This window comes from Aulostomus chinensis, chromosome 11 (genome assembly GCF_037954235.1).
Source record: "Aulostomus chinensis isolate RoL2024-O1b breed Wild chromosome 11, RoL_Achi_v1.0, whole genome shotgun sequence".
Taxonomy (NCBI): Eukaryota; Metazoa; Chordata; class Actinopteri; order Syngnathiformes; family Aulostomidae; genus Aulostomus; species Aulostomus chinensis.
In genome coordinates, this window is record NC_141330.1 from 17,552,924 (window position 1) to 17,576,286 (window position 23,363).

A 23,363-nucleotide genomic window follows, 5' to 3' on the forward strand; every position below is an offset into this window, starting at 1 on the left:
ATATACACATATCTACCTATCTATCCATAGATCTATCTGTGTGTCATATGTCAGATCAAGTCAAGTCAATTTTATTTATATAGCTCCAAATCACAACAAAAGTTATCTCATGACACTTTCCAAGTAGAGCAGGTCCAGCACCACACTCCTTCAATGAATTTACACCCAACAATTCTCCATCAGCGAGCACATCCTGCAACAGCGGCCATGAAAACCTTCCTTTTAACAGGCAGGAACGTCGAGCAGACCCAGGCTCAATGGGGACGACCTTCTGCTTTGACCAGTTGGGGGGGAAAGACAGCAGGAGAGCAGGGTAGAGACAAAAACAGATAATGGAGGAAGACAGATATACATTCTGAATTTGACAGGGAGCCAATGCAGAGAAGCCAGTACATGAGAGACATGGTCTCTTCTACTAGTTCTCGTCAACACGTGGGCAGCAGCATTTTGGACCAGCTGGAGAGTCTTTAGGGACCTACTGGTGCAGCCTGATAGGAGGGAATTGTAGTAATCCAGCCTGGAAGTGACAAAAGCATGGACTAGTTTTTCTGCATCTTTTTGAGACAGGATGTGCCTGATCTTAGCAATATTACGTAAATGAAAGAACGCGGCCATAGAAATTTGATTAATCTGGGAGTTAAAGGACACATCCCGATCAAAGAGATCTCCTAGGTATTTTAGTGGGGCAACTGAGTCCAAAGTTGTTGTTAAGGTGCCTGCTGCACTATCGATAAAATGATCCATTTGGGAGGCACTAAGGTTAACAACAGCATCTTCTGTGATAATGGGACATGACGCTGCATTTAGCGCCAGTGGAATCACGACAAACATCTGGAAACTGGAGTGTTGCTCAGTGGAGTGTAGTCGATTTGTACAAATTCAAAAGTGATGAATTGATGGTCAGATATCAAGACAAGGTTGAGGGTGTGGTTGTGACAGTGAGAGGGTTCATGTACAGACTGATGGAAACCTATTGAGTCTAGAAGAGAGAGAAATGCAGCACCCAGACTGTTGTCATCAACATCCACATGAATAGAGAAGTCACCAACAATAATGACTTTATCTGTATTGAGAACTAAACTGGATATAAACTCTTGAGAATTCAGAGAAGAATTAAGAGTAAGGACCAGGAGGGCGGTACACAATAATAAATAAGAGTGGCTGTAGAGTTTTCCAGGCTGGATGAGACAAACTGAGAATCAGGCTTTCAAATGAATTGAAACTTTGGGTTTGGGATTTACTACTAAACTTTTGTCAAAAATGGCAGCAACTCCACCCCCGGGGCCAGAGCCTCGAGGGATATGAGTGTTTAAGTGACTGGGAGGAGTGGATTGATTCAGACTAACATACTCATCATCACTAGCCAGGTTTCAGAGAGACAGAGCAGGTCAATACAATTGTCAGACATTAATTAATTCACTAATTCAGTTTTTGGCATCAGAGATCTTATATGAATAGTCCACATCTAATTTTGTTATTCTTTTGAGTTAATTTAGTGAGTGTGTTAAATTTGATTAGGTTTTTCTGATCACTCCTCTATAAATAGAATTGGAGTGAATAAACTGACGTGATCGGGGGACAGGCACGATGTCTATGGGGTTGTGGGTGGCTAACTGCCCAGGCTCTGTCTTCTCTGACGCCAGAGAAGCGAGTAAGAAGGCAGCTCTGCCTCCTGGTCTGAACCCTGGGTTGTCAGGGTTTTGTTTCCATTATAAACTGGGCCATATTTCTAGAAATAAGAGCAGCTCTGTCCAATGCGGGATGAATGCCGTCTCTCCTAATCAGACCAGGTCTCCCCCAGAAATTTTTCCAATTACCTATGAAGCCCACTTGGTTAACTCGACGACGCCCGCTCTGGCCCCTGGAATACACTTGACAGTGGTCGCCGGTGTCACTAATTTCACGTTTCTCAGAATGGAACTTTCAATTACCAGAATTGTTTTCTCGGCGGGTGTGTTGCCGAGGGGGGAGAACCTATTGGAAACGTGAAGCGGTGGTTGGTCACTGACAGCAGGCTTCTGCTTCGGACTACGCTTCCTTCAGACAGACACCCAGCCGCGCTGGTTTCCCGGCAACTCCCGAACTGCAGGGGGAGCGCGAGTCGGGGCTAAGCTGAAGCGGTCCGCACCAGCTAACAGAGGTAGCGGCTAATTGTTTGGATCTATCGGTGCGGGGCCGCCGCAGGTCCGATTCAACCTCGCTAAGCCCTGTCTCCAACGCTAAAACTAACTACATTTAACGCAGGTATCAGTATCACTAAAGGAGGCCGAGGAGTAACTGAACATGTGGCACACTGAGCAGAAGAGAGGAGAGCAAGGAGCCATCGCTAGCTTAGAGTGGAGAGTGGACAAGAAAGAAACACTGTCGCTAAAAGACAGATGGTCTTTTAAACTTAAGCCAAATAAAAAAATTAGGTATGTAGTTTTGCCAGGTAATTAGTCAGCGAAATAAGTAACTAGCAGGGATGATCACACTGTAGCTAGCGCAACGAAGCAAAGCACCACGTTCAGCAACAAGCAAGAAGTGAGGTTACACGCTTACCGCAACGCAGGTAGAGGAGCCAAAATCAGATTCCACGTGTTCCAATATAGATGTGCATTACGGTATATATGTTTATACATACATATACACATACATATACACGTATATATAAACACAAACATATATATATACACACACACATACATACATACATATACACGTATATATAAACACAAACACACACACACATATATATATAAAATAAAGTGCAGGGAGGATGCAGATGTTAGGCAGCACCAACCAGATTATTCAGAGATTATTCACACACACACACACACACATTCCAATTACAGGTAAACAATTGAAATAGCATGCCAAGGCAACAGTTGCTGGGCTATCAGCTGTTTCACACTTTGCACTGCAGTGAGCATTAGTAAGACACATAGGCTAACTCATCACCGAATTATAAACCAAAATACAGTGAGCAACATTTCCACATTCCAGGAATGAGAAACAAGCATCCACCTTTGGTTATTTCCATTCAACAGACAGAGAGGACAGCACTGGCAGGGCTGTGTAACATAACCTGCAGCATTAACAGGCAAACACAGCCTCACACTGACGTATGCCATGATGAGACTGACAACCACCGTCATAAACAAACAGTGTGCAGCAAGACATTTCAGCACAAATATAGACTGACAACTCATCTTATATTTTAAAAGAAAAGCAATTTAAAATGCCTTCAGTACCCTGCTGAAAAGTCCAAATCGTCTGGGGGAATAGAAACAGCACATATCAGAAAAGTCAACATTTGGATAAAGTTATTCAGCTAGTTTTGTCTGCCTAATTGCAAATTGCAATGAATGAAAAAGGCCCACTGGTGTCACTACTTAGCATAATGCAGGAGAATTATATGTATGGGTGAACTCAAATGGGAGACAAACCTAAAATGATACCACAGCAAAAACAATAACAAAGCTGCAGGAGTTCTCTTACCTGGATCACCCTGGAAACACTTTGTTTCCAGAGCGGCTTCCTGAATATCAGAGACATGACGGATCACCGTGTGTCTCACAGTCAACCCTCCTATATGGCCTCCATAACCTGCTATCCCTCAACTCTCACACACCATTTTGTCGACCGTGGCGACTGTCCAGACAGCTGAGCTGGGGTGAGGCTGGCTCTATGTTTAATGGCCACTCGTGTCTCCAGCGTGTGGGGTTTCACAGCCAGCCATAACAATTCCAAAACCAACAACACAAACAATATACAAGCCTCTGTGCACACATATACACACCTGACCACCACGTGTACATGCACACTTTTGTCAATTTTCTTACGTTCTTTGTGCTTATGAACAGAACCTCTCAAGTCTCAGGTCAAATTTGCTCCAGTGAAAGGAACACCAAAAGTGAACTGAAAACTGCTCCTGAACAATTGGAGTGCTACTGGCACTGAGTGGTAGAAGTTTGAAAGCAGACAATAGTTTTATTCTCTCTTAAATATTTATTTTAAAAGAGGTGCCTGGTGATGAATAGAGCTAGGAGAGCGTAGCTGGGACACACAATGGGGCCAAAAACATAAAGTCTTTCCTTTTCTGTTTCAGATTTATAAAATATATCAATAAATATATTATAAAAAATACATGTATCTCACATGCCTTTGCAAATGTATGCCATATATAAATTATATGGATCTTTGTCACATACCAGGGGCCTCCCTCTTTTCTATTCAGAATGCCACTGCTGTTTAAGTTGTTTTCCCCTTACATTTTTACATCCAATCAGGATGTCAAAATGTCTTATTATGATGCTAATTATTTAATGAGACTGTGGGCATGTATGAATATTTGGACTACATGTCTGAATCGATCTTGATCTTTTCTGGAACTCTTACAATGTAAGAAGACCACGGATGACCACTGCTTTAAATATTTAGCCTTGCTGCAGATTGGCATAATTAGCTTATTTTTTGCTAATTATCAGATAAATGTGCTCACTGTACATGCTGTAATAACTATCTTGAAATGGTTCACGCAGATTTGATCTTCAGAATCTCAGTTTTTAATGATGGATGGCAAGAAGGGCAAATTAAAAGGTTTACCTTGATCAAGTCCACAAATACCTTGATGGGTCACCCTGGGGTAATGCTGGGTGAGGTTAAATTATAGAGCAACAATCTGTTCCACTGTAACAACCAAGAACACGCTAGAGGAAACAAAACATGCCACTTGGACTACAAACTTGGACTATGACATTGTCATACTGCAAACTGTATCTTTACCTCCACATCCTCAGGTTTGTTTCCATTTTCAAACTCTCAAAGAACTAAAACTAACTGAACACTGACATCATGTGAGGCAACCGGGTCTTTGTGCAGCTCGCTCAGTCTGCAGCCACAAAGAGCTTTATATAACTTTTCCCACACAGTTCCCTCCAACTCCCTCCTGCTGTGTGATCTCATTTGCGCTATGAAAAAAGAGCTAAATATTCACTCACAGTGACGTCAGCGACCGTAGACGATGCAAACACTGTAAAATCACACTTTAATTTTAGTCATGTTTTTCAGATTTGCTTCACTAAGTAAAATCAAGATGTAAATTTACTAAGTTGTTCCAAAATGCTAAATAGCTGAATGAAATGTATCATGGATACTTTGATGATATTTGATCAATTAACCCCTGAAACATGAGGACCTGCTTTCCATTCCTTTTTTAGCTAGTAGCTCAGAGATGATGAAACCTTGCGGTCATACGCAGGAATGAAACTACAACTATTTCAAATATCCTTGCAGATCAAGGTCACACTGGTGTTCCCACCACTTGTACTTTTCCCTGTTGAGTGTCTCTGCTAGCTGAATTTTATACGAGCCGTTTACTGGACCCTGCTACATTAATGATGAATTGCATTGGGCCAAAGTAGACAGTTAAGGAGCCAAGCAGTCTGTAACTCCAGAACTCTTGTGTCACCTTACCTTGTTTTGATAGTCTGGTTTAAAATGCAGCATCGTCGTCCTCGGCCTTTCACGCTGACACATCTGCTCAAGTCATTCCACCTTCTTAATTGGCTTTGCTCTTCATGAAATTAGAGAATTGCAGCTTCCAACAAAGAAGAAAAGACAGAGAACAAGTGGCTTTGCTACAGTATGTGAGCAAGTTACTGTCTTATTAGCCATGTGAGAAAGGTGAGTGTCCTGAAATGATCAGAGTGACTGCTGGCTAGATAATGTGGTGTAGGATGACCACCTGTCAGAGAGGTAATTGTCATAGAGCTGCTCTCATCTTACAAGTCCATCACAACAATTGGGGGTGGGGGAGGATGCATTTGAATACAGTGTGAGTGGGCAACAGTGTCAGACACACATTAACATGCAAAAAAGCAACCACATCAGACTGGTAAGAATTTAGCGCTGACAATTCACATTAACATACATTATATTCTGTTCCACCAGTGGAGTAGAAGTGTGTAGGGATTGAATTTGTGGTATTATGTTACAGGTCATAGTTGAAACAGCAGTTGACTTTCCAAGCTCGTCACACTTCACATGTACAGTAATAATTTTAATTTGAAAAACTATTCAAGCAGGACTAAAAAACACAAATACTGTAATGGTTTGCTGTAGATTTCACTTCACATGTTTAAGTGCTGGACACGAGATTCCTACAACTTCCACTGAAAATCCTGTCAGGGACATAAAGAGAAACTAAACTGACCGTAGGTGTGACTGTGAGTGGGAATGGTTGTATGTCTCTATGTGTTGGCCCTGTAATGGACTGGCGACCTGTCCAGGGTGTACCACGCCTGGGATAGGCTCCAGCCCCCCCGCGACCCTTAATCGGGATAAGCGGAAGAAAATGGATGGATGGATGAAATTTTTGCTCATTCAAAGATTGCATGAGGAAGAGCTCACTTGGAAACATATTTCTTTGTTCTGTAAGAAAAACAAAATCCACTAATGAGCAAAAATGCCATCACAATTAGCAAGGCAGGGCTGCACGGTGGTGCAGTGGTTTGTACTGTGGCCTCACAGCAAGAGGGTTTTGGGTTTGAGTCCCGGCTCGGGCACGGGATCTTTCTGTGTGAGTTTGCATGTTCTCCTGTTCCTGCGTGGGTTCTCTCTGGTACTCCAGCTTCCTCCACCGTCCAAAGACATCAAGAGAGGACGAGGCTGATTGATACTCTAAATTGACTGTAGGTATGACTGTGAGTGTGAATGGTTGTCTGTCTCTATGTGATGGTCCTGTGATGGACTGGTGACCTGTCCAGGGTTAACCCTGCCTCTCACCCGTAGCCTCTGGGATAGGCTCCAGCCCCCCCACGACCCTTAACAGGAATAAGCGGAAGAAAATGGATGGATGGATGAAATTTTTGCTCATTCAAAGATTGCATGAGGAAGAGCTCACTTGGAAACATATTTTTTTGTTCTGTAAGAAAAACAAAATCCACTAATGAGCAAAAATGCCATCACCATTAGCAAGGCAGGGCTGCACGGTGGTGCAGTGGTTTGTACTGTGGCCTCACAGGAAGAGGGTTTTGGGTTTGAGTCCCGGCTCCAGCACAGGATCTTTCTGTGTGAGTCTCCATGTTCTCCCTGTTCCTGCGTGGGTTCTCTCTGGTACTCCGGCTTCCTCCCACCGTCCAAAGACATGCAATTTGCGGACGAGGCTGATTGATTCTCTAAATTGACTGTAGGTATGACTGTGAGTGTGAATGGTTGTTCGTCTCTCTATGTTGGCCCTGCGATGGACTGGCAACCTGTCCAGGGTGAACCCCACCTCTCGCCCGTAGATGCTGGGATAGGCTCCAGCCCCCCCGTGACCCTTACTAGTAAGGAATAAGTGGAAGACGACGATGGATTAGCAAGGCAATGCCTCCCTAATGATATGATAGTGAAAAGTTACAGCCCATATGGCGGCATGGCTCATAGGTAGAGTGGCCATCTAGCAACTGAAGGGTCGCTGGTTCAATCCTCACTTTGCCTGGTGACCATGTCCAAGTATTCTTGAGCAAGATCCTGAGCCCCTAATTGCTCCTGATGGCCCTTCAACAGACTGGCAGCCCGTCCAGGATGAACCCCGCCTCTCGCCCAATGTCAGCTGGGATAGGCTCCAGCCCCCCCACCATGACCCTTAACAGATAAGCAGTATAGAAAATTGATGAATGGATGGAAGTTACAGCCCTAGCAGAGTCCTTAATCATTTACCCTGGGGACACACACACGTAGTCATGTTTCCATCACGTAGAGATGATACACAGACTTACATTAATTCCCTGGAAATGTAGCCTAACCGCTGAACCTTTCTTGTTTTTCTTGATGTTAAATCAAGTCTTTACCCTAAAACGGAATGATTTATGTTATGGGAAGGTCCTTTTCCCTCAAAAGGCTGGCAAGTACCAACAAAGTCATTGTGGAAACAGATTTCTCTCTCTCTCTCTCTCTCTCTCACACACACACACACACACACACACACACACACACACACACACACACACACACACACACTCTTCCCACCAATTTGCATTAAGTTCCATTAGCTTTTAGTGTGACATCCTGCAGATGAAGAGCACAACCCTCCCCGCATGCATCGGACCGACTGCTTGATATTGAAGAAATGATTGCCAAGCTTTGCATTTAAAAGCAGTTATGCCATCAATTTTTCAATATGCCATGGCTGATTTTCTATATTGAACTGCCGAGATGATAGCGGCCATGAAACAGGAGAATGACTCTAAATTATAAATGAAGTGGTGAGATCTGAAAGAGAAAGCTACAGACAGAGGGAGCGAGGTAGAGAAAGGTCCGGTGTTGTCCCAGAGGACCCTCCCTCACGCTGGCAGGAGCAAGGTTAGCTTCAACAAGCAGCTTTCATATTGAAAAACTCAATGTCCTCAGAGCAGAAACAGCGACACAGACTGGATTTTTTTGGTTCTATTATGTACTTGTTGATTGAAAAGTGTTATTTGTCAACATTTATTTTCACGTATTCCGTAGAAGGGGCTTGTCGTGGATACTGAATTCCATTGGCCATTACATAAAGACTTACGCTGGCAAAATTGGTTCTATTTGTTAGCTTTTTGTGAACAAATCTTGATAACTCATTTAATCTTTGGCTGTTGAAGACTTTCCAAATATTTAATTAAAAAAAAAATCATTTCAGAAGAGTTGCATGATGCAGAAAAAAAATTTTGCCCAAAAATTTTTGGTAGCTAGAAAGCAACGGTGGCGAAAGTTACCCCAAGTTAATCCTCTGAACGTGGACAAATAATTTAAGTGTGCAACTCTCCTGGACATTCCAAATGTTATCAGGCCGAATGTATTATATTGTGGGAGTGAAATAATTCATTCAGCTGTGGTTGCTTGATGCTCTAAACAATTTATTGTGTTTATCAACTGCATCCTTTACAGTGTAAGTCTATGGGGAAAAGTCTTGTAGTCCAAAATGAGTACACGCTCCTTCTTCCCTGCTTTTGACATACAGTATATCAGGCATACATCAAGATATGAGCAAACTATTAACACAGACATACCGGATTACCGGATTTTTTTATTGGATTGGACTGTTAACCACACAAAGGATGGTTACAAAAATCGAAATCCAAGAAATTGTTATGTTTTAATGGAAGCGCATTGCATTCACTGGCTAAAAAAAAAAATTAGACACCTCATCTCGTAATTACAAGATGAGGTGTCTAATTTTGGAAGATGGTGCTGACACAGGTGGATCAGCAGGTGTACTACTGCTCATGTATATACATGACTGTATGCGTCAAAGGAGCTACAACGAAAGACCTACGTAAACGGCGACGTAATACTAAGTGTGTGGGGTAGGCTCGCGAGAACGCGCTGATTTCTTTCAGACCGCACGTTATTTTCTCTCATCATTAAGAGATGTTTTCTCGTAATTACGAGGTAAGGTGTCTGAATTTGTTTTTTATCCAGGGAAGGCAATGCGCTTCCGTATGTTTTACACCGCTGTATTGACTAAAATTACATTCTGAGAAGTATTGGAAAAACATGTTAAACAATATAATAGTTATGTCTTTTTGTCTCATAGTGAAGATCCTGCTAAAGCAGTCTAATAGAATATTCATCCACTCAGTGCAGCTGTGCTAATTGCTCCCTCCCATGTGGAGGACAAGGAACCTCATCTTGTCATCCAACATGCCATCAAAAGCAGATTCATACTGTATTCATCATAGAAGATGACTTTCATTTCCATGTTACTGACAAACACGAAGGCTTCACAGAAAAGGGTCTTAACTTTGCTCCAGTGGGTCTTTTTTCCAGACACTGACAGCTCTCTGGGAGAATTCTGTATTAAGAGTTATGTAAAAAAAAAAAAAAAAAAAAAAGCACAAAGCAATGCCAATCAACTGTCAACATCTAGTTATAACAGAATCCTATAAAATCTAGCAGCTTTTAAATAGTAATACTGACCTCTTAAATGAAATAAAAGTAGAAATGAAACTGTTATTTTCTCACCATTTCACCAGTCATTCAAGTATTTAATGTATAGTGTGTGTGAGAAAAGCAAAATTCTCTATGAGCACATAGAGGACATTTTCATGTGGTTTTATGTTTCAAAGACCCCCTCCACACATACATAATTACAAACACTACTATGCATACAAAATACTCTCATAATTCTGACATTGTGCAGACAAAAGAAACACCAAATTCCAATTACCACATTAAAATCCTTAAAATTCCTCCTACAATTCTCTAAATTCCCTCCCACACACAAATGCTTATACTATTATTTTTCTTCTCACATCACAGTTTTACTGCTGGGCGGCATCATGGCTCAGAGGTAGAGCGGCCGGTCACTGGTTCATTTCTCACTTCCCCCTGTGACTATGTCCAAGTATCTTGATGGCCCTACGATGGACTGGTGACCCGTCCAGGGTAAACCCCTGGCCCAGTGTCAGCTGGGATCAGCTCCAATCCTACTGTCCTGAAGTTCTTGCCTTTTAACAGTTGAAACTGGATAAACACAGTCTGAATCAAAATGACTGAATCAAGGCCACACGTGTGATCAGTGTCGAGGATTGATGGAGTCTGAGTTATCAGCACAGAACTACTGAGACTCGGATCTTGACCTCTACAAGGAGGAAGAATGTTTGCATTCTGGGACTCATCAATACATGAGAAACTAAAACGTGAACATGCTGCCATCTAGTGGATTGAGGTTGGTAGTACAGCACTGAACAGAGGGGTTACGGCTGTTTAAATCACTTGTGAGAGTCTAATCGTGAAGTGGTTCTCAAAACTATTATCTAAAGGGGATTCTTGAGCTGCAAATGATGAAGATAAAGTCCATCTTTTCCCCCTTTTAGCTCAGAGATGGGGGAGTGAATCACAGCTCCCTGTGCTAAATGAAATACTACCAATAGTATTTAAACATTAATATTAGTTTAATTATAAAAAAAAGTCGAGCAAAAACTCTGGCTAAGGTAATGTTCTGAGAAATTATTGAAATCTTCCAGACACATGAGTCACTGAATACATGAAAATCAGAGTTTGTTTATGTAAATCAATGTTTGTATTGTATAAATGAGAGCAGCAGAAATGTGTTATTGTAAATAGTAATAGATTAGCAATCATTAACTATTAAGTGAGTCTGAAATAAAATGCAAATTATATATATATATATATATATATATATATATATATATAATTTGCATTTTATTTCATATATATATATATATATATATATATATATATATATGAAAGTACTGAAATACAGAATTGTCGTGGCTAACCTGCATCTCCTTGCGGGCCTCCACCGGGCCGGAGGGCTGGCTGGCTCGGCTCCTGTAGCTAACCTTCGCGGGCCGAGGCGTGGAGGACATGGCTCCGAGATTCCTGTACAAGAGAAATTCCCCGATAATCCAAAACTTCCCACATGTGAGCTCCAGAGGACCGGTTCTTCAGACGGGTTGACGGTTGTCTCCTGAGATTTGTTTCGGTGTAAAAACGTTCCTCCAGCTGTGATCGGGATTGTTGTTAGCGGTTTCCATGGTAACGAGGCAGCTGTGAAAGTGGCCAGGGGGCGGTGGGCTGTTCCCAAGAGAAAACTGAGATTTAGCCCACACTGGGCGGCATTCATGAAATGTTCTTACGCACAAAATTGTTCCTATGTTTTATGGGATATTTGTGTCTCCCTCAGCGGAGTCTTGCAGACAGGAAGCTAAACTTGAATTATCCCTGACTGCTTGTGGTTGATATTCATTGTTTACCTTGTCATCGTTAATCGACTGAGATTAACGGGCGAACATGAGGATGATGAGGATGCTTCTGCTTGCTATTGTCTCAAACTAAAACAAATGCCACCATAACCACAAACCTTTTACAGGTTTAATAACCCTATTCTATCCTGAGTCTGCAATTTTATTCTTAATTTGCATATTCCTCAAGAGTTATTTAATCTGGGGAGACATATGCACAAAGTTATAATAGCCAAGATATTCGAATGCATTTTTTTCTGAAAGATCATGAAAAAGCTACAATCAGTCAGGCGTGTATAGACATGTGTATCATTACAAAAAATACAGGACAACCCTGACTTGAAGTTTTTAAACCAGATTTATTAGGACTGTGGAGTGGTTAGTTTCTGTACATGTGTACATTATATGAAGCACTTATTCGACAGGCTATTGTTTAAAGAAAAACATCAGAGGATGCAGAGACTCGATTAACCCTTTCAATACAGGCAGAGACACTGAATAAGGAGGTGCATGTTGACTAACTGCAGTAACGTGGAAAGATGTGAACATAACTATTCCCTTATCCAGGAAACTCACTGAGAACCTTAGTGCATTAGAGAGGAGTGGGTAGAGAAAGGTCCCTGGAATATACCCCAACAATATTAATGCCCAATTCTTTAGGTGCACTTCTCTTGATAACCATGCAAGTAAACTCATGATACCGTATTCATCTATGGCAATATTGTAGACAATAATTGCAATATAATGTGTTTTACCAAATCATCCCGCACTATTACCAAGGATTGGCAAAAAAGATAATTCATTTTAATCAATCCCATTAAAAAAAAAAACTGTTATAAAAACAAACTTAAATACAGATTTCCACCTCTTCAGTTGATCTATTCTTTTAGTTCACACCTAAAATGTACCTGAATTGAAATATTTGAAGTGTTCGTCACGGCAAAGGGTGATATATGTGATTCATTTAGACACCTCTTGTATTACCACAGCAGCTGATAGTGCAAAGACACCTGGCACACACATTTAAAATGTCAAAAGTGTTGTGACGAAAACTTTTAGCAGCTTCAATGGAAAAATTACATCCATACTCAATTAATGTAACAAGCGACTGAGTATCCGGATTGGCTATCAGCTTACTAATAGTTGTGCAGTTTGTTTTCTTATTGTCCAGAGTTGGGGGAATATTGTATCACAGCACTCTCAAAACTCTGAGACTGGAGAAATTTCAGTTGCTGTTGAACATTATCTTGTGAAGCTTCCTACTTGTGTTTACAGATTAACATCCCGATTGTGTGGCCAATAAAATAAATTCGGACTTAAGAAAAATGTCATGCAAATTCCATTCCTCATCCGCATAATTTCAACATTCTTGTAAAGAGAATAAAATATACTATCTTGTCTTCATCTTTTGTCATTTTGGCTGAATCTTCCCACCTAGAATTGCTTCTTCAGCTCTCTTGTGTTTCTGAACTGTGACTTGCAGTTGCCAGTACTTGAGATAAACCCACATGAGACTTCCGTTCTTCCTCTTGTCCATGTTCAGCAGGTCTGCACAATAGTTATCTCTCTTAAAAATATCGTTGAGGTCAGACTCTAGGTCTAGTTCTCCCCCGATGGGTTCTTTTACCACTTTAAGCAGCATGTTCCTCTCCATCTCCAAACGCTGTGCTCGAGGTCGGGTGATGGAACAGTAGGCATTTTGGCGTTCAACAAGCTGACCCTCAAGCTCCTTCAAAGTGGAGGTGGCCCTCTTGAACCAGTCGTTCTCTCGCTCCAGAGCCCGATGTAGTACAGTCCCGGCAGCCCCGGACTTGATCTGTCTTTGCTTCTCCTCCTCCAAGCTTTCACGTTCCTTTTAAAGAAGAAGGTTAGACAGTAAAGCTGAACAGTGGCAGAAGTGGGAGAAGCAGTATTTTACCTTCTGTAGTTGTTTACGTTCCGCCATTAGCTGCTGGCTCTGTGAGATCAGGGCTTGCTTGTACCCTTTGACTCTTTGTCTCTCCTTCTCTAGCTCCAGCTCCAGTGTAGCAGCTGCCCTGCGCCTCTCTGTTAAGGTCTCCTGGTACTTTGCCTCCATTTCACTTTTTATTATGGACACATCCTGAGCATACTGGGACTTGACCTTCTCAATCTCTCTCTGAGACTCTCTGGTCCAGATCCAACCTAAAGAGGTAACAGGCAAAGAAGCTCACAAAAGCTCATCCTAGTTTAAACATGTCATCATAACTGCATCAGATAACTCAATGATTGCTGATAAACTCCTCACCCTCCTTGAGTAACTTACGAAATGCAGCCAGTCCCAGCATAGGGACCAGCAGGGCATAGTTCCATTGGTTCCCATCACCCGCCCCTCTTCCTCTGGGGTCTGGTTGAATGTTCCATCTGGGAGGGTCATTCAAGTTGTTCATGGAGGCTACTGTCCACACACACACACACACACACACACACACACACACGTAAAGTCATTTAAATGTTCATCAGTTCAACCAATATGAAATATGGTGTCTACATTGCTGGGACCTAGTTTGAAATGTTGTGCCAAAGGAGGTTTGGAGCCTGAAGGTCGAGGGTCTGAGATGGCAAAATCTGGCCAGGGGTAGACCTGAAATTATGTTATGACAGACAGCCCATGGCATTGCAAACTCAAATAAGCATGGGATGAACTGCCATCAGACACAAGCTGTCTTCCAGCAGCAGAAACCATGTGCAGACTGCAGGACCCTTTGACGTCATCAGGGTGCTTTCATAACAAACAATTTACACAAAAGTCAATAATGCATTTCCTATAGCTGTGAATTCTGACTTTAATCTTAGAAATCAAATTGCAATCAAGGACCATAATTGTGACAAGGTATTCATGACACATAAGAATCCTCAAGATTTTTGATCTTTCAAATTATATTTTTAATATTTCTTTTGCAATTAAGGTAACAATAATGTAACTGACAGTACTCATTTAAAAACTAACGATTCAAGGATATTCAAATACCTGGACATATATGTGTGTGGGAATAAACAAAGGTTTGTACATTCAATGTTCAAGCTTATTGTCCATAGTTTTATTTGCATTTACCAAACATTGTAACAACAACTTGAAATGATTTGACAGCTCAGCTAACCATAAACAAGGATAGCTTTAAGCTAGCATGATAGCTAACATTTTAACTTCCATGTTCACGCCCGTCACAATATTGCAAACAAACATAGCACGGGGCATACTAGCTTTATGAGTCCGACATAGTCGATGTATGTCTGTTAGAAATATGGTGCTGTATCTCACCTTCAAGGAAAAGTCTAGGTCACTTATACATTTGTTCCTTCACACACAGATTATACAATTTTTACGCGTTGGCAGTCCATCTTTATCGAAGAGGGTACAGAGTAAAAATGTAATAATCAAAGAGTTATCGTTTCTTGAATTAAACACCATAGCGTTGTTATATGGTGGTTTTTAATTATATAATTGTAAAGGAATTTACAGTTAAAAAGGGTTAATGAATTATACCAGAGGTTTGGAATTGCATATTAAATGGGTGTTACCTCCGTTTTCGGAAGGTGGTCTGGTCCAGTGCAACGAGATATGTGATCCTCCGCCGTAGCATTAAGCTGGTCCACATCTGACATCATGGCTAGTGTTCAGGCCGCCTCCCGACTCCTCTCAAAGAGACTGATATCTTCTACTAAATCTGTAAGTATGATTTTTTTTAAACTCTGCATGTACAGTATACGTCTATCTACTGCATCAGAGCGTGCAAGCGGTCTGGTTGAAGGAGAATTATATTATTTTTGCGGCACTTTTTTTTCTTTCGTAACCTGTCAGTTTTTGACTTGCGTAACCTGTGTTATGTAGCTGAGGGTGTTTCAATGTGACACTAGCATCGGGAAAAATCCTGCTCATTTTAACACAACAACATGTCACATGTGTGCTGTCTCGGTTTATTTAACATAAGGCTCATTTTTAAGCCTTAGTGGTAAAATACGTGACACATTTTAACTTGTTGAAGCCGGTTACTTCAGTTGTCCTTGTGGTAATTAGCTGCTACTGCTAGCTAGCGGAACGATAGCGCAGACAAAGCTGTAGACGACTATAGGCTTTCGGACTATTAACCTGATATCATAAGTGACTGAATTTGAATGACATCGTGCTAACTGCGTTTAATCTGCTTTCAATATGCGAATAAACAGCCATTAACAATGCTTATAACCGTAAGCAATCAGAATATTCATGGGTGTTGGGGCTTTTTTTTTTTTTTTTTAATTTTTACGTTTTCCTCCTTACTCGTACTAGGTCCCTGCTGCTTCAGTTCAAGGTGCCAGGAATTTCCACTTCTCCATATACGGCAACAAGAAAAATGCTAAAGTATCAGATGATGTAAGTTAATGTCTATCTGCCTGCATTGATTGAATTGTTTGTGGCAGCTGGTGTCAACACTGTAGTTACATGTTTTAGAATATGTTACTATTTCCTCAAACTGGTCTTGAGCCACAAATTGTTCAGTTGGAAGTCTGAAAGTAAGTTCTTGTTCTTAGATCTCTGCTCAGTACCCTGTTGTTGACCACGAGTTTGATGCCGTGGTGGTCGGGGCTGGAGGAGCGGGACTTCGGGCTGCTTTTGGCCTGTCCGAGGCTGGCTTCAACACTGCCTGTGTGACAAAGCTGTTCCCCACCAGGTCTCACACTGTTGCTGCACAGGTAGAAGAATGCTTTATATATATATATTATTTTTTTATTTTTATTTTTTTTAATTGCATTCATTACCAAACTGCTTTTTAATGTATCATTATGTAAACATAAGGCTTGAAGGACACATTTTAAGAAGTCTTCTTGTTTTGCACTGTTATGGACTTGTTTTTTAGGGTGGGATAAACGCAGCTCTGGGTAACATGGAGAACGACGACTGGAGGTGGCATTTCTACGATACAGTGAAGGGATCGGATTGGCTGGGAGATCAAGATGCCATCCATTACATGACGGAACAAGCTCCTGCAGCTGTAGTGGAGGTAGGCTCTGATATGGTCACCAAAGAAGAAAATCTATGGGACTTTTTCCCCCTTGTGGATTGGCAGCTTTTATTTGTTATTTCTATTTAAAATAATAACTTGCATGTTGTGTCCTTTCTTAGCTGGAGAACTTTGGGATGCCGTTCAGCCGTACTGAGGACGGTAAGATCTACCAGAGAGCCTTTGGAGGTCAGAGTCTCAAGTACGGGAAAGGAGGCCAGGCCCACCGCTGCTGCTGTGTAGCCGACAGGACTGGTCATTCACTACTACACACACTTTATGGCCGGGTGAGCACACTCAGTCAGTCAACGATCTCATGTTTGTGTTACGAAAGTGTTTTTTTCCCCTTCTTCTTCTTTTGTTAAGTAACCACATGTGTCCTGTCCTGTGTTAGTCCCTGCGTTATGACACTAGTTACTTTGTGGAGTACTTTGCCCTGGATCTGCTGATGGAGAATGGCGAGTGTAAAGGAGTGATTGCTCTCTGCATGGAGGATGGATCCATCCATCGCTTCAGAGCACAAAACACTGTCATTGCTACTGGGTAGGCCACATACACACGTCTGCTGTTAGAGCAGAGAAAGATACATGTGAGCATTTCTTCAGCCATGTTGGAGTGTGTGTAACCACTCGTGTGTTTGTCTCCAGGGGTTATGGACGAGCCTATTTCAGCTGCACATCTGCACACACTAGTACAGGAGACGGTAATGCCATGGTGACCAGAGCTGGCCTACCCTGCCAGGATTTGGAGTTTGTACAGTTCCATCCCACCGGTGAGAAGAAAATATGCATATTACCTATTAAGCCGTGAAGTAGGCTTGTTTTCTCAGTGTGTGGCTACAAACAACTGTAGCAAGATCTGATGCATACATTAACATGAGGCCTCCAAGATGAAATGGATTAAATGCTTTGAATAATTATATCACATATTTGGGACCCAAAACCCAAATTTGATTAAAGAAAACAGGAAATGTCTGCATTTATGTCTTTGACTGGATGATCTCTGCAACTCTTCATCAGATTGATACCTAATGTGGTGTGTGCGTTACCAGTGCCTGGAGGAAGTGCTGTGCTGAATATGAAGTCTAAGGGGTTGAGATGACGGTCAGGATTGTGATCAACAGGCAAAGATGACTTTAAACATTCTGATAGTCAGGTTAGCTTTGATGCTGTCTGGTTGCTGCATAATGATTGGATGGTCATGGGGATGGAATACATACAGAGATTTCAGGCACTGCACCGTCTGAGATGACAAAATGATCAAAGCCAGGGAACGGTCAAGGTTTTTAGTTTTTTTTTTTTTACGTCTCATAAGCCACGGCCCCTCCCTCAAGCAACCGTCCCTGCAGGAGGTGTCGCAGTTTCATGACCAGTCAGTAGACTTATCTGCTGGCAAAATCAATACTTGTTATAATAGTAAACTTAGACCAGTGTTTATTCATTGAGTTTCTTTCGCTCAAGTGCATTTCTGCACTACGTCTTGTAATTTTATCAATGACAGTTCAAAGTCTTCTTTTATTGTTACGCTTTAATGGTGTGATAAGAGAATTTGTTGCAACCTGACTTTATACCATCATGTCTGATAGTCAATGGAATTCTCTGCCTTTTCTGTGGATGGAATTTCTAAGTGTTAAAATATTTAAAGAGTAAGAGCTAAAGATCTGTCATGCAACATACAGTATATATGGTGATGTGTTGTGATTGGTCCACCCTACCCACCAGTCACAGGTGGAGCTCCACGTTTGTACCGCCACGCACTTCTATGCATCTTGTTTACATTCAGCAGACATGAGTGGTCGTTGTTATTTTTGTTCCTGCTGGATATTTAACACCTCTGTTATGTTTAAAGTATCCCAGTGATGTGGGCTGTGGGAGGCCACTAAAGGCTGAGCCACTGCAGCCTGCTATGACTCTCGCTGGCAAAAAAAAAAAAGTCAAACAACAACTGAGATGCGTAAAAAAGGTGCAGGAGGAAGTTTAATGGTAAAATATTTTATTCAGCAGCGTGTCTGGTCTTTAACTTGCTCAAAATTGCACACGTCACCCTGCTGTTAATTTCCCTTCACTGGCTTCCATTGGCAGCTCGTATCAAATTCAAAGCTCTTCTTCTGCCTTACAAAACGGTGACAAGAATGCTTTCTGCCTACCTGGAATCCCTCATCCAGGTCTACGCGCCCTCTCGCCCACTACGCTCTGCCCGTGAGAGACGGCTTGTGCTCCCAGCCCAGCGTGGCTCTAAATCTCTAGCTAGACTCTTCCCCTCTGTTGTTCCCAAATGGTGGAATAAACTACCCAACTCTAATGAGCTGAGAGACTATTGTCGATGTTCAATTATTGGTTGTGGTTAAATTATATTAAGAAAAAAAAAACTGTCACTTCTTCTGCCACTAGATGGCAGCACCTGCAGCCAATTAAACTTGAAGCACTGCTCTCTCTCCAGTCTAAATTCTTGCTTGTTTTGTATGACACTTTGGACAAAAGTGTCTGCCAAATGAAATTGTATCATGGGTGGGGGGGGGAATCAACAATTGTTACATATGTGCACTCTAAATAATTCAGAAGGAAGTAGTGACATAAAAGATAGCTGATGGTGAAAGTATTTGAAATATAAAACAGCTTTCTATTCCTTTTTGAATATTATTGATCAACATTTTGATCCAGTATCCTGAGCAAAGCAGGTACCAGGTGAAATTACCATAGCAATCTAACCAGAAAGAGGTATCAGGGTTGCTCAGTTTGCCTGTTATAACCCAGATGTTGGCAGCATGTAGGATTTGGTGTCACTGTCTCGATGAGTAATACCTCTCAATGTTGGTTGCTTTCATCAAAACTGGTGCACTGCCCTTTCTTTTGGGGGTGGGACCAGGGGTTGTGTGATGTCAAAAACCTCCCTGACGATCTCTGAATCCTGTCAGTGCCCTGTTCCATCCCCTATCCTGTCAACTTTCATCCTTGAATGCTTTAGTCACCCCTGAGAAGCACACACAATGCTCTCCACAACTCCGCTGGCCATCTTAGGCCTTTGACTTCAAAGTCAGCACTGCACTTCCTTGAGGCACCATGCCAAGTTTGACATCCACCAGTTGAACATTTGTTGAGATGGAGTCCCAGAGAGATACAGATTTCATACTTAATTTGATGATGGATGGTATTGTTGTCTTTCCAGGGATCTATGGCGCTGGTTGCCTGATCACAGAAGGTTGCCGTGGTGAGGGTGGGATCCTGATCAACAGTGAGGGGGAGCGCTTCATGGAGCGTTACGCACCAAACGCAAAGGACCTGGCTTCCAGAGACGTGGTGTCTCGTTCTATGACCATAGAGATTAGAGAGGGCAGGTATGGACAGCTGTATTCAGGAAGTGTCTCTCTCTCTTCTGTAATCCGTGAACAACTACTGACGAAGTTGTCCACCTACTTTCTTTCAGGGGTGTGGGTCCAGAGAAGGACCACGTCTACCTGCAGCTACACCACCTACCCCCTCAGCAGCTCGCCACCAGGCTGCCCGGTATTTCAGAGACTGCTATGATTTTTGCTGGCGTTGATGTCACGAAGGAGCCCATCCCTGTCCTGCCCACCGTCCATTACAACATGGGGGGCATACCCACAAATTATAAGGGCCAGGTAAGTGGTGGTGTAGCACACATCCCCTCATGTTCAGTGAGAACATCTGAACCAACACAGCTTTCAATCTCGCCCTCAGGTGATCACTCACACCGACGGGCAGGACAAAGTGGTGGCTGGACTGTACGCCTGTGGAGAGGCAGCCTGCGCTAGTGTCCACGGTGCTAACCGCCTGGGCGCCAACTCCCTGCTGGACCTGGTGGTGTTCGGTAGAGCCTGCGCCCTCACCATCGCTGCAGAGCACAAACCTGGTGAGGACCTTTGTTCATAGGTTTGACTGAACAGCGCAAACAGTTTCACTTTTATTTTATTTTTTTTAATACAAATAACACTAGAGCAGTACTGATTCTATCCCATCTGGAGGATGATCTCTATAAAGTGTCACTATTGTTTTGTTTGTCTTCAGGAGAGACCCTGTCCCCCCTGAAACCCAGTGCAGGAGAGGAGTCTGTCAGCAACCTGGACAAGCTGAGGTTTGCCAACGGAAGTTTGAGAACCTCTGAGATCAGGCTCAACATGCAGAAGGTACAAACATGCAGGCGACCCCTGTCTCTTATATCAGCATTCCAAACATGGAGCCCTTCGCTTAGGCATTCCTGTGTGTAATCCAGACCATGCAGGCCCACGCTGCAGTCTTCCGTACTGGCTCTGTTCTGAAGGAAGGATGCGATAAGATGGACAGCATTTACCAGACCATGGAGGACATCAAGACCTTTGACAGAGGTACTGCACATCTTTGTCAGTTTCTTTCTGGGCTGCTCTGTGACATTTATGTTAGTACCATGGAACAAGTCGTGTCCACCAGAACCAGGTGCTTTCCTAAAAGCCCCCAGCTCATGAGCACTTTGGTAGTGCAGCATTTGCTATGATACAGAATTTCCAAATGTTGGTACAAGATACTTCCTCCTATCTGTGCTGTGAGTCAAGTAAAGACTGAACACAGATGGAGAGATGGACCCGCCGGTCTGTGTGGGTTCATGATAGTTTGTGGAGAAGAGAACCTCATGCTAGGCTCCCCTGATGTTGTTCGTGCATGTAGGATGTGAAGGGCTCTATTTGTGTTATTTCTCCCACCGCTCCACAACTGTGAATGGACGATTGATTCAGAACAGACAAGTGTGACTAACTGTCGGTTCAGAAATGAAGCTCCAAGCCCCATTGGTACAGGCGTTTGCACTGTAGCATAGAAATGCCACTGGAAACAGAATGACACGCCAGCTATAGAAAAATCCTCCTGGACGTAAACACTAAGTCAGCTCCCTTTCTTTCCTCCAGGCATCGTGTGGAACACAGACCTGGTGGAAACTTTAGAGCTCCAGAATCTGATGCTGAACGCCGTCCAGACCATCAACTCAGCTGAGCAGAGGAAGGAGAGCCGTGGAGCTCATGCCAGAGAGGACTTCAAGGTCTGCTTACCTCACTCATAACACCTGTTTCAGTTTTACCCTGTTCGTCATCATTTTGTCAATTCTTTCACTCTCCAGACGAGCCCTCTGCTTGCAGGTCAGCTAAAGTGACACTGTCTCATTACTGTGGTGTCTCTGTGTTGTCTTGCAGGATCGTGTTGATGAGTACGATTACTCAAAGCCTGTGCAGGGTCAGGAGAAGAAGCCCTACGATCAGCACTGGAGGAAACACACTCTGTCCTATGTTGACCCCAAAACTGGAAAGGTACACTTCACTTCAGTGTCCTGTGATGGCGGTACGTCTCACCTCAAATGTCAGTAGTAATGGTTATTTGATCCAATCACAGGTGACCCTGGAATACCGCCCAGTCATCGACAGCTCTCTGGATGAACAGGACTGCGCCCACGTCCCTCCCGCTATCCGCTCCTACTAAGAACCTCTCTGCTCCCTTACTCAGTATACACATTTATCTATTTATGGAGACACTGTTCCTGTAATAGAGATGACACACTGGAGCGAAACACGCTTTCGGTTGCACATGTGTGTCCATTTTAGACTAGATAATCCCACCTTCCTGCTCTCCTTCATTTGTGGTTTGCCTTGTTGACTCTGTGTGCACCAGATTAACTTCAATATGGTTCTTGTGAGCTCTTATATGGTGTGAGCAGCTTTTACATATATCAAGTGGGTGATATCTAACTTGAAGGAGGAAGAAAAAAAAGTTGAATATCTTCATGTAATGCATTGCATTACTTTGTTCTAATAACGCCATACTTTCATTTCCTCGATCTGCATTGCTATGATGCATCTTCTGTTCTAACTCTCCTGGCTTCAATAAGGGATTGTGGAGAAGATTGTAATTTGAAACGCACATGTTGCTGTAAAGCCAGTTTCACGTATGTAAATATTGCATAAATGTACAATAAACATGCTGAAGTACACTGTACTTGTCCAAGTACGAAGTAGTCTTTTCTCGCTCACTATTGCCTTGGATTATCAGCAGATACCTCTTAAAATGTGTCTATGTGTGTGGTGAGTATCTCGAGCTTAAATACCTTCACTGTGTTAAACGAAGCAGCATGGCGCTTGAATCAGTTTAGCCTTGTAATGTCTTTGTTGGAACAATGACTTCTTTATATCGCCTTGCTTTCTCTTTCAGCTAAACACTGAGGATCAATTCAGTAAGAGTCAGTGACACGCCAAGTAGTTACAGTAGTTGACCTTTTAGCTTGCTGATTAATGTTCTTCTAGCAAGTCTGCTGCAGTCAGAGTTACACTGTCAGTTCCTAAGTGCTTCAAGAGCAGATGTGATGCAGTTGGTTCCGTCGAAATGTTCCCTGCTGGCTGTATCTCAGCGTGATTATGTGACTTGAAATAAACGTGTCATCTGTCTTGTTCCGACTCACTGAAGGAGAATCTTTTATTTATTTCTCTTATTTTGTTAAGAATTGTTTTCTTCTGTTTCTGCCATTTGTATTTTCATATGTTCAATAAAGTGAAGACTATGCATAGAAATCAAGGCTATCAGTTGTGTTTCTTCGGGATGTAGACACAACAGGAGCAACTTAGCTGCCAACTTAGGTAACTGCAGTCACAGGTGCAGCACGACGTGCATGGAAACACGCC

The 23,363-nt window shown here is 42.5% G+C and overlaps 3 protein-coding genes across 4 annotated transcripts in view; 1 reads left to right on the forward strand and 2 right to left on the reverse strand.

The window, feature by feature from the left end:
• Positions 1 to 11,464, reverse strand: part of dnah5 (dynein, axonemal, heavy chain 5) — a 118,451-nt gene extending 106,987 nt beyond the window's left edge. The window contains exon 1 of the mRNA XM_086218915.1: positions 11,247 to 11,464. Coding sequence (XP_086075041.1) covers positions 11,247 to 11,336 — 90 coding nt within the window. The 5' untranslated portion in view covers positions 11,337 to 11,464. The remainder of the gene's footprint in view (positions 1 to 11,246) is intronic.
• A 605-nt stretch (positions 11,465 to 12,069) lies between these two features.
• LOC147253659 (coiled-coil domain-containing protein 127-like) lies at positions 12,070 to 15,069 on the reverse strand. 2 transcript variants are annotated; one of them, XM_086217331.1, is made up of 4 exons: positions 14,992 to 15,069; positions 13,996 to 14,127; positions 13,630 to 13,874; positions 12,070 to 13,563 (listed from the first exon to the last, which is right to left on the reverse strand). In XM_086217331.1, the coding sequence occupies exons 2-4, from the start codon at positions 14,117 to 14,119 to the stop codon at positions 13,123 to 13,125; spliced, it is 810 nt and encodes a 269-aa protein (XP_086073457.1). In that variant the 5' UTR covers positions 14,120 to 14,127; positions 14,992 to 15,069; the 3' UTR covers positions 12,070 to 13,122. The 2 variants fall into 2 exon arrangements, with proteins under 2 accessions (XP_086073457.1, XP_086073458.1); XM_086217332.1 differs by having other exon boundaries at positions 13,996 to 14,124; positions 14,992 to 15,067.
• A 201-nt stretch (positions 15,070 to 15,270) lies between these two features.
• On the forward strand, positions 15,271 to 22,678 carry sdha (succinate dehydrogenase complex, subunit A, flavoprotein (Fp)). Its single transcript, XM_086218920.1, has 15 exons — positions 15,271 to 15,399; positions 16,000 to 16,083; positions 16,242 to 16,403; positions 16,568 to 16,711; positions 16,834 to 16,998; positions 17,106 to 17,254; positions 17,359 to 17,483; positions 19,877 to 20,045; positions 20,135 to 20,330; positions 20,410 to 20,581; positions 20,737 to 20,855; positions 20,942 to 21,053; positions 21,606 to 21,736; positions 21,888 to 22,001; positions 22,084 to 22,678. Exons 1-15 carry the CDS (start codon positions 15,337 to 15,339, stop codon positions 22,168 to 22,170), a joined length of 1,992 nt encoding a protein of 663 aa, XP_086075046.1. The 5' UTR covers positions 15,271 to 15,336; the 3' UTR covers positions 22,171 to 22,678.
• The last annotated feature ends 685 nt before the right edge of the window (positions 22,679 to 23,363 follow it).

What these genes read in the sequence shown, in the direction of transcription:
- LOC147253659 (XM_086217331.1), bottom strand. Translation starts at nt 14,119, where the DNA reads ATGAACAACTTGAATGACCCTCCCAGATGGAACATTCAACCAGACCCC. An exon ending in GCTGGGACTGGCTGCATTTC is followed by an intron (nt 13,875 to 13,995) that starts GTAAGTTACTCA and finishes TTACCTCTTTAG; the next exon opens with GTTGGATCTGGACCAGAGAG. An exon ending in AACGTAAACAACTACAGAAG is followed by an intron (nt 13,564 to 13,629) that starts GTAAAATACTGC and finishes CTTCTTTAAAAG; the next exon opens with GAACGTGAAAGCTTGGAGGA.
- sdha (XM_086218920.1), top strand. Translation starts at nt 15,337, where the DNA reads ATGGCTAGTGTTCAGGCCGCCTCCCGACTCCTCTCAAAGAGACTGATA. An exon ending in TGATATCTTCTACTAAATCT is followed by an intron (nt 15,400 to 15,999) that starts GTAAGTATGATT and finishes TACTCGTACTAG; the next exon opens with GTCCCTGCTGCTTCAGTTCA. An exon ending in ATAGAGATTAGAGAGGGCAG is followed by an intron (nt 20,046 to 20,134) that starts GTATGGACAGCT and finishes ACTTTCTTTCAG; the next exon opens with GGGTGTGGGTCCAGAGAAGG.